The sequence below is a fragment of the Micropterus dolomieu genome, linkage group LG21 (genome assembly GCF_021292245.1).
Source record: "Micropterus dolomieu isolate WLL.071019.BEF.003 ecotype Adirondacks linkage group LG21, ASM2129224v1, whole genome shotgun sequence".
Taxonomy (NCBI): domain Eukaryota; kingdom Metazoa; phylum Chordata; class Actinopteri; order Centrarchiformes; family Centrarchidae; genus Micropterus; species Micropterus dolomieu.
Genome location: NC_060170.1, coordinates 5702700 through 5713584, shown reverse-complemented (window position 1 = coordinate 5713584; position 10885 = coordinate 5702700). Strand labels below are relative to the sequence as shown.

The window sequence follows — 10885 nt, the reverse complement described above, 5'->3', positions numbered from 1 at the left end:
CATGACAATTATCCCAAACATACAACAAAAGTCCCTAAGAACCATCTTTAGCTTTGAGAAGAACAAGGAGGCCTGGAAGTGGCCCCCCAGAGCCCTGATCTCAACATCATCCAGTCTGTCTGTGTTCACATGAAGGGCCTACAGTGCATCCGCAAAGTATTTACAGCACTTCACTTTTTCCACATTTTGTTATGTTTTTCCAAAATGGATGGAATTCATTATTTTCCTCAAAATTCTACAAACAATACCCCATAATGACAACGTGAAAGTAAGTTAGAAATCTTTACAAATTTATTAAAAATACAAAACAAAAAAGCACATGTAGGTAAGTATTCACAGCCTTTGCTCAATACTTAGTTGAGGCACCTTTGGCCCCATTACAGCCTCAGGTTTTTGAGTATGATGCCTCAAGCTTTGTACACCTATTTTTGGGCAGTTTCTCCCATTCTTCCTTGCAGGACCTCTCAAGCACCATCAGGTTGGATAGGGGAAAAATATACATGTTCAGATTAAAATGTTTTCAATGGCAGTTTGTGAAAAACCCCTCCATGAGAAAAACAAAACAAACAGCATGGTTTATGTGCATTAGCATTTTAATTGGACAAAGCAAGAAAACATTGATTACAGTAGCAGAGTCATCAGTTCTCAGGGCTAACACCTTTCTAAACAAAAGGGTCTGAAAATGTCTGTAGGCACTGCCTAATTAAAAAGTATCAGTGTCAGGTAAAAGAAACCAGCTCTATAAGGCAACAGTCTCAATGTAGGCCTCCCCATTTCTCTGGCAAAAAGAGCAAGTGTAAAGGTTGAATCCACTCAGATTTTTTTTATATAAAATACTGGCGTTTCAATAGATTAAAAACCATCAAAAGTGTCAAACATGTTCACCCTTTAAACATTTGAATTGTGTTAAATTTTAAGTATGCACTGCATGGCAATGCTGTCTATCCCTGCACGGAAGAGTCGCGTGTTGCACTGTGCCAGTGTCACATTTGATAGTGCCACTCTGCTACGTACAATGTTGGAGTTAACTGTCGAGTTATCAAAACAAAAAAAGAAAGCAAGCACCCACAGTTAACAGTAGCATTTTACTTACATCGTTTCAAATGAATGGTTATTTACATGTGGCGAAAAGACTGAGGCTGTCTGAAAGATATGAAGGAGAAATGGAATGCAAAAAAGGAAAACACTCTTGGTAGTCAAATTTGTCCAAGTACAAGAGAGGAAAAAACTGTGCAATATGTATCTGCCCTTACAGAGAAACAGCAGTGGCAACAATCCCTGCAATTGATTTTAATCCAAGAGAAAATGAGAACAAATTAAACAGATTTCCATTCCTCAAATAATAACTAAGGTTCATAACTTAGCATGACTCAGACTTTTAACAGTTTCTTTAAAAAAAAGAAAAATAGACAAACCTCTCGGTGGCTGTGTGAGACAACAGAGTGGAAATGGAAGCAATTTGTAAAACCCAAAAACAAAATTCCAAAAGTTTCTCCTTTACAGTTTATACTCATTTACAGTTAACTTAAAAATGGTAAGAGCCCTGGTTCATGGCCAGTCTTGCCTACCACAAAGGGTGTAAATACCTGTGTGGGTCAAATCGCTCCTCCCTGGCTCCCGTTACCTTAATACCCCCATGAAATCCCATTTACATCTCCTATAGACGTCAACCTTCCCATTAGGTTCCACATCCAAGTAAAAGTCTTAGTCCTGCCACAAATGGAGGCGGTGTTACACAGCCCTGCGGGGCACCGTACAGCCAATAAGAGGCTGATGGTTGACAAATCTCCCACCCTGCCCACTTATCAGTGTGTGGGGTATCCTGCGGCTCCCATACCGGGCTGGTTGGCTAGCATACTCCCATTCAATCCCTGTGTAGGCTCCATTACCCCACCGTTACTGATGGCGCTCATGCCAGTCCACCCAGCACTGGCCGGTAAGTGACTGCAAAAAACGGAGGTAAAGAGAGAGAGAGACAGAAAGACAAAATGCCAGCAGGTTAGAAGAGACAAGGCGAAAGGGAGCAAAAAGGGGACGGTTTATATTAGAGCTACTAGAATCTGGACAGGCTAGAATGAGAACAAGAAGACAAACAGAGTTATCAGAGGTTGTGAGGGGGAGGCAGGCTGGGCAAAAATCAAGCTAGCAAAAAACAGATGAAAAAAAAAAAAAAATAACAGAAAGTGGAGGACTCTTTGGAGGGGCCAAAGGTAAGTGTCATTTGATTAAACACGGGTGGACAAGCAGACAAAGAGCATACAGGCTAAGCGCAGCGAGCTAAATATTCCTTTGTACCCACAACTGCCGATAACCACGAACATATGACAGACCGATAAGACACATAATGTAGATGTAGAAATTAATGTAGATTGACTTCATCCCCCTTGCAACACTTCTACATTTGGCCACAACGTACAACAAAGAAGTAAATTCTCACCTAATTCACATGATGTATTTGAAGTATTTTATCATTCATGTAATTAAACTAAATTCTAAGTTCAGTGTGGAGATAACACAGCTTATAGAGGATAAAGTTTTATCTTCAAATTTCAAGTCAAGAGAGGCCTAGCCTCCATCTTAGGAATTGTGCATTTACTGTACATTCAACAAACACACTATCACTGTTTTCATAACCTCACACCTTTGTACAGAGACTCTTCATACAGCTCTTCACCAAGAATTTAAGACTGTCAACGACACATGGCCTCTCCTTTATTTTTCTTGGATGTACAAAACGTCACTGCACATAGGCTGTCTAAAAAAAAAAAAAATATTGATAACCTACAAATGATATTTAACATGTCCTGCTGACATTCACATACAGATCAAATTCTCCGGTATATGTAAAAATAGATCAATGAAATCAAAAGGAAAACATTGTAAAAAGCTATGACATGAATGTAGACATACAAAACAAGTGAACAGCCTTAAAGAACACAGTCCTTACACACAGTAGCAAACTTACAAAGAGGGAAATTAATTCATCATCAACAAACTATCTCCAGGTGTGAATATTTTGTTCTGGGCTTTTAGCATCTCTCTTTTTTCCTCAATTTAAATCAATTATCTTTAAATGTTTTGAAATTCAAAAAAGAAAAAATAAAGCTTTTAGCTAGTTGTCAGCTTCCTTACCATCTTTTTTGGAACAGACTACAGTTTTGAACTATTGTGCACTATAATTAAAGGTGACAAACATTTGGGTACAGAACCCTTCCGTTATTAGGATGTGCTGTGCACAGTGGGCAATGATGACACACTGAAACATGATAAACAACAAAATTAAAGTTCAGATTGTTCTGTGTGTACGTGTATGCTTATTTCTCAATCTTCTCAAGATGAGCAAGGTGAGGGGCTGGCGAGGGGAGGTGGGAGGATGTGGGGTGGGGGAGGGAGGTCATGGCTCCCTCCCATGACCAGAGCTGGCTCTCGCTGCCCCGGTCTTGACAGGGGACTCTGATGGTGCTGGAGTAGGAGGAGGCGGTGAAGGGGAGCCCTGTGCACACCGTGCTACTTACTTGAAGCCCTGCTGGTTCCAAGCCTGGCCGTAGACGCCGTAGGTGGGGACCTGCCACCCATTTGGGACATACTGGCTGATCTGGGGCCCATTGCCGTACCACTGGCCCCACTGGCCGTAGGGCTGGGCTGCAGGGAAGCTCATCTTGTTCTGCTGCAGGGTTCAGTACAAGAAGAATAGATTAACTATGTTTTATGGCAGCAGTGACAAATAACACTTCCTCCATGACCGATTTTATGTCAGTATGTTATTTAACTATGTATAGATGCAAACTAATTATATAAAAGAAAATCACTTTTCTGAATTAACCAGTATAATGTAATGTAAAACATACATAATAAATACGTAGATCTTTCCCATTCCATTCACCGCTAGGGTTGGGTACCAAAACCTGGTGCCAACATGGAACCGGTTCCTATCTACTGGACCGAATTAAAATGCAAATTGCCGGACCATTTAATAGTGTCGACTGAAATATTTTTCTTCTGGTGCTCCAAAACGGACGTTATAAGCGGCGCCACTATTCACTGCAGTAACAAAATATAGATTCCCTCAATGAAAGGCTATGTGCCGACAAAAGCTTTCACTTTATTAATGCTGCAACAATACAGGCTACCATGAGCCGCAGCCTACGCCACAGAAACAAATCTTGCTCAACAGTGAGCTGCACATGTTAACTTCTCTGCTGTTCACTCTCTCTGTGCCGAGGCTAACTAACACACACACACACGTGCATACACGTGCACACGCCCCCCTTAACTCACAGGTAGGAAACTAAATGATTGACAGGCTTCTGCCCATATCACACATTCCCTGACAGCCATGACACATTCTCCTGGATGAAAAAGCCATAAAAAATAAAAAATAAAAAAATAAAAATTGTACATATAACAAATGTATTTTTAAAAAAGCCTTCAACGTATCCCACCCCCCCCCCCCAGAACTTCAAATAGGCCTACTAGTTTTCGTCATACTATTTTCTACCCATTTTATGTCCCTTTGAAATGCACTTCAATAATCACAGCCTCTTGTATGTTCAACTCATGTAAATTAAATGATGGTGGCAAAATGCTTGTTGCATTCCTCTTCCTGGGTTATGGTTTCAAATCGAGTTCAACGGACTAAAGTTCAATGGACTCAGGACACACAGCAGCACTGGCTTGCAGACGTCATGTTATGTTGCGCTACAAACTTCTAAGAAGAACAGCAACTAGCGACTCTTCTCTTTACACAACGGGTACAGTATATGCTGTCCTTACCTGGGGCAGAGGCATCTGCTGCATCGGGTTCATCATGTCCGGAGTCTCTTTACCCCAGTAGCATTTGACTATGTGGCCCTCTATTGAGGTGCCATTCACTGACACAATGGCATGGGCTGCTGACTCATGGGAGTTAAACCTGGACAAAAAAAAGAGGGGGGAGAGAGACTAAGGACACGCTGAACCTGGTTTTGTTTGCAAACTGTGAGAAGTGAATGAATGTTTATTAGGCTATGTGGTCACTGAAGAAACACACTGCACAATTAATTCTCCAATTCAAGTATCTTACAGGCATTGTATTTAGCATACCAGGAAGCAGAATCAATACTTCAGCAAAGAAAACGTTAAAATGATTCCTACCACCAGAAAACATGGAAGACCAAAAACCTGTATGTGGATAGAATCCATGCTGATTATGTAATTAAAAACCATGCTGTGTCAGTGGTTCTCAATCAAGGTCCTCACTGTTTAGAGCACTGCAGGGTTTGTCTCCTATTTTGAAGTGAACTATATTCTCAGTACACCCAAGTGTCTGTCCTTGAATATATTATAGGGCTAGAATAAACAAATCAGCAGGACCCCAGATTGCTTAGGACCAAGATAAAGAACTAGTGCATCATACTGCAGTAACATGCTTTAAAGAAAAAGTTAAGAAAATAGTGAAGTAAATATGAAACCTCCACACACCTCACAAATGAATATCCTTTGTCTGGGAAAACTCTGATTTCCATGATTTGTCCAAAGGGGGAGAATGTCTGTCTCATCAGTTGCTCTGAAAGCCAAACAGAAAGGGAACATCAGATCAAGTTTCTATGTGGGTTGGTGTGTCATGAAAAAACATTTACTGCATGAGAAGCGCTGCATACTATCATCCTTGGTGACTGTATAATGACTCAGAGCTTTAGAGTGACCCATCTGAGCAAAATAAACTTTTAGTAATGACTAAAGAACAGTTACCGCAGGCATTACTACAACAACTCTCCTGAAAAGAAAAGCCTGCTACCAAGTATATTCTGTGTGGACACAGCTCAATATTGTTTATGTCTACATGACTCCACTGTCATTCAAAAACTCTAAGAGACATACGAACACATTGAAAGACATTTTTTCATTGAGATGAACATGAGCAGTGACGTTTGAAACAACCTTGTCCATTTTCAAAATCTCTGACAAAGAAAACATCAGTGAGCACGCTCTGGGATGCTCTTCTGTTTTGACATTGCTACTTTGAGTGTGAGGTAATACAGCAGCTGTGTTCATTTCAATTATGTCATTGATTGTAATGTGTTAATAGTAAGTGAGTTCTATGGCACAGAGTTCCACAGATAAAGATCAATAGTAGTGGGATCAATTTATTGTTGGTTTTGGCCTTGCGTTTTAAAGTGGCGCTCACTGGCTTTCATCCGAAAACAGCTTATTTACGGTTTAATTCATTATCTTTGAACTCTTTGCTCTTTACCTACCAATGTCAGTATCTTTATCATACTGATGGTAGCAATGGTACTACAATAATATTTGTTACCCTTGAGTATGTTGTATTACTGAATTGAACCTGTACAGTCTGATGAGGACTGTGTTGAAACATGTAAGCATTTTTTCTTCTGTGATGGCAGATAAACAAGTGAAATGTGATTATTTTGTCCTCCTTCACTTGAGAATGTGAGATGCGCTACCTTTACGTATTTTTTGCAATATGGTCACTGGATTTTGGGTTTAGCACTCCACTGACAATCCCATTTCCAAGCACAAACTCCTTTTCCAATACAGTATTCATTACCTGTCAGTCCTGTGCTAACTCCGCCACAATACACAGTGCAGTTACTGGGGCTGGACTGATTCACTACTTCATCAAAGGATAGGTGTTTGGAGTTATCTGCCAGGAGAAGACAAGAGTAATGGGCACCGTTATAAAATGAATCCAACATCCTGAGTAAACAAGCAAAACATAAACATTTATGACAACGCACTTTCATAGGTGGTCTTCGGAGCGGGGGGTTTTCTTGTGGCCCAGTTAGTTCGAATCTGTCTGCCTCCTAACCACTGCCCACCCATCTGCTGAATGGCGTTCTCTGCGTCCTGGAACAAAGAGAGAATCTGCTTATTCCACAGAGCTGCAGTCTAATGACATCAAATCTAAAATACACTCCTTTAGAAGACACAGCACATAGTAGTGTGTGTGGAACTGCCTGGAAATATCTGATGCAACTTCAAAGACATCTCGAAAGTAACGACAGAAACTGTTCTCATTTTTGGCGCATGTTCTATGATAATAAATATATATATATCAGCCGACTTAACATGACGCTGCAAAAATATGAATAACTTGGTGAGTTATGTCACTGTACTAACCCATTTGTTGAAGAAAGACACGAAGCCATAGCCTTTAGATTTCCCTGTAGCCATATCTTTCACAACACGTGCATCTCTGTGGACAAACACACCAATAGGAGCACATTAAAAACATGCAACACAACACAGGGCTTACACGGTACTGAAAGTGCAAAAGCATAATGGTTTAATCTTATACATAAACTCTCAAATTGTGATTATATCTCCTATTTCCTCTATGAATGTATCAATCCGAGATTTCTATGATTTTATTTAAGTATGAGGCAGGACTGGGGATAACAATTTTCAAACAACATTTTCTTCTGTCTAACCTTGATTAAATCATCTTTGTCGGTAAATCTTAGCTTGATACTTACGATATCCTGCCAAACGGACCAAAGGCAGCTTTGACGTCTTCTGTAGTTATTTCTGGGCTGAGGTCTCCAACAAAGACATGAAAGTGATCTAAGGGTCATATCATAGTTTGCCATGTTACCATACACATACACTCCATTTCCAACATTGTCACTGGATTCACTGATTTTGTTTATCAGTTTGTTAGCAATAGAAGGCCAACAGGACAGTCAATCAGACTCTCCCAGTGTTTTAATGGCATAAAGTATATATCCCCACCAACAAACACTTGTACTTACTACTTGTGTCTTTTTTCTGGCTGGTTGGCGTCGTGGCCCAGTTGACTTTGACCTCCTGCAGAAAGGGCCAGAGAAAGAACAGGCCAGGTGGGGTATGTTTACATGATTTACAGTAAAACCTGGTAATGTCCACTATAAGGGTCTGTGATTTAAAGGATGCCTTAAGTACTTTCAAAATGTTAAATTAATTTTAAAAAGATGCCTTATCACTCATTTCTGTCCTGCATAAGCCAAGTGACAGAGTGCAAAAAAATGCATCATGTATCAAATCTTAAGATCTCAATTAACTTAAATTTCATAAGTGGGAGTTTCTCAGCAAAAAAAGCAAAGGGTATAACAATGGTATGATAAGAAGGGGACATAAATGCAATGTTGAAACATTATATTGGGAGGCATGAGCCAACAACAACAAATGCAGAATTGCAGATATTAATGAAAGGTACAAAACTCATCTGCGGTGGTTGCCAATGCCCTTCACCTAGTGTGGTTGCTAAGTTCAGCGTCAGTCATTAGATTTTCTGGTTTATATCCTAGCACTGAGTCCAGAAACAAAGTCATTATTACACCATCCAGCGCCAGTTTAATATACTTTTATAAGGCCCTGTGGTCCTTTAAATGTTGCAGACTAAAGTGGTAAGGGTTTGCTCTATTGTTTTAGATAACTTGCCTTTTTCCAGTTCTTCTTAGACTTTTTTGTTGCCATCTTTCTAATGTACTTGGTCTTTGTATGTTTTTTGATTGTTTTGTTAACAGTACAGCACTGGCTTGTTGGGTGGGTCCCTGAATTATATTTCTATCATTAATTTATTGTTCTCAAACCTCACTTTGTCATCATATGATGAAAACATTCCTGCACACCTAACACCACAGCTTCATATTTTTCAAGACCTTAGGGTCTAAGAAGACGTAATGGAAACTATTTTACCAACAGGGAGATAACTTTCTGGCAGTAGTAACACACTGTTCAAAATCTGATTTGGACCATGGCTTTACTTCCCCGTGTAAGCTGGAAAACCAATTAATGGCTTGCAGTCCACTTTTTTTTTTTTGAAAAAGGCACACAACCTAAACTCCCCACACCCGAAACCCACCTGTCCCCACTCACCCTGTAGACACGATAGCTTACCTTACCCATTATTTTCCTTCCATTCATGGCTGCCAATGAGGCAGCAGCATGCCTGTGGTCATAGAACTCCACAAAGCAGTATGGATCATTTCCAGCCGTCTGTCAACAGGAAAACAAGACTGATATTAAGTCCACGGCAAAGGTGACGTTTTAATCACTGCAGATGACAACAGCCGCCTACTGTAGTTTGGAGTGTACGACCTGATATAACAGACTGGCAGAGTAGAATTATCAACATCAAGCAGATGTTGCATTCAAACTTTCATAAGCAGCACTGCTGCCTTCCAGGCCACTGTTGAATGGCATTTCCTGCAGTCAAACAAAATACCAGAGAGGACAAGACTCACATCAACTATCATTTTACAGCTCTTGCAGGGTCCTATCTGTGTGAAGACCTGCAGAATGAGGGGCTCGGTGACATCCCTGGACAGATTCCCCACATACCTGCAAACAAGGACAGAGATGGGTGAATTGAGTCTTTGTCAAACAGGAAGTAGCATGCAAACAAAGGCTAGTAACCCAGGCTAGCTACAACCCACAACAATTCGTTATATTCACGTGAAATAAACGATGATGGGCTGAATACTATTGAAGATGGTGTCAATTTTACACAGACAACCCGGGCACCGTCACCTCTTACTGGAGCTGTCCCGGGCCGTCTCTCGGAGCGTTGACGTGGCTTCTCTGCCAGCTAGCTAAAGATAACGCTAGCCGGTTCAAAAAGGGCCTCATGCTAAGTGGTTTGGCAACTAACAGGTCTTTATAAAAACTAAACCCCTTCCACGAGGTTCTAGCTAACGCCTGTTAATTAATAACAAAGTAGGACTCTTAATAAAGCCATCATTCCATAAAAACGTGTGTATTTTAGAAGAAGCGGTTGGCTAGTTGCGTCCGCATCTTTAGCTCATGATAACTAGCATTAGCATGAGCGGTTTCATTTTCAAGCGAGTTACGGTTCCGTCTATTTGTACGACTAAATCAAACAAAACTTTACGTTCATGTCCAAATGCTATGTGTCTAACTACATTAACAAATGTCACTATTGTCGACGTGAAATGGCAACGCGAAGTTAATGCCCATGTGTGGCTAAATTAACAAGGTTTTACAGGTTTTAATTGAAACAACAACGTGGAAACATTTCGGACGCGCCGTAGTTACACGGAGCCTTCCCATTCCAGGACATAGACAGGGCCGCTGTTACTCACAAGGTTCTGGGTTGATCGTCCTCCATCGTCAAGGTTTAGTGGTCGCGTCCTGAGAGGTCTTTAATCCAATGACATACAAATGGTTTGTGCTGAACTTGAGCGACCGCGAACGTAAAGGCGTTATCTCCCGTTAAATGATAAATCGGTGGCCGATTCTGCTCTCACACACACCGCAGACAGCCTCAGTCTGATGCAAACAATAGGAAGTTGAAGATGGCGGAGGAGCGGCGTCAGCAGCGTCAACCTGCGCGCTGAACTGAAGCCTAAATCAAGCATTCTCCCACACACAAAGATGTGGCTCCACATCTGTATGACATAGCTGTAAATACAGTGAGTTTTGTAGTTTTACACAACTGTGCAAAATAATAGTTTTTATTAGTATATCCGTCATCAGTGCTTAATCGACCAAAGTGCAACAACGTTACAAAATTCAGCTGGACGCATGTGGGAATGCATAACCCAGCCGGAGATACCGGAATGTAGCTTGCAACACAGTTGATCAGCGTTATTTTCATTCATTAAGGTTACATTAAGTATCATTAAGTATCTAGTGCTACGTTGCAACATTTTAGTGGTTAATGGTTGTTGAAGAAATAAAATATGTGCGCCGCCCGGGAATCGAACCCGGGTCGCAAGAATGGGAATCTTGCATGATACCACTACACCAGCGGCGCCTTACCCTAACAGGAAGGGTACGTGGTTTATCAAGGCAACCAGCTCTACTGTGGACATGACGGAAGCAGTAATATAAAAATAGGAAACAGTGAAAAACGAACTAATTCTGTGGCGCAAATGTAAAA

At 40.8% G+C, this 10885-nt stretch overlaps 1 protein-coding gene and 1 non-coding gene across 2 annotated transcripts; both read right to left on the bottom strand.

The window, feature by feature from the left end:
• Positions 1 to 575: 575 nt before the first annotated feature.
• Positions 576 to 10343, bottom strand: LOC123959847 (nucleolysin TIA-1-like). Its single transcript, XM_046034161.1, has 12 exons — positions 10086 to 10343; positions 9228 to 9324; positions 8881 to 8979; positions 7755 to 7809; positions 7479 to 7566; positions 7123 to 7198; positions 6741 to 6849; positions 6551 to 6646; positions 5461 to 5545; positions 4774 to 4912; positions 3516 to 3667; positions 576 to 1944 (listed from the first exon to the last, which is right to left on the bottom strand). Exons 1-12 carry the CDS (start codon positions 10109 to 10111, stop codon positions 1806 to 1808), a joined length of 1161 nt encoding a protein of 386 aa, XP_045890117.1. The 5' UTR covers positions 10112 to 10343; the 3' UTR covers positions 576 to 1805.
• Positions 10344 to 10688: 345 nt separating this feature from the next.
• trnag-ccc lies at positions 10689 to 10759 on the bottom strand. The gene has a single exon. It is a non-coding gene; the product is annotated as a tRNA-Gly (tRNA).
• Positions 10760 to 10885: the final 126 nt, after the last annotated feature.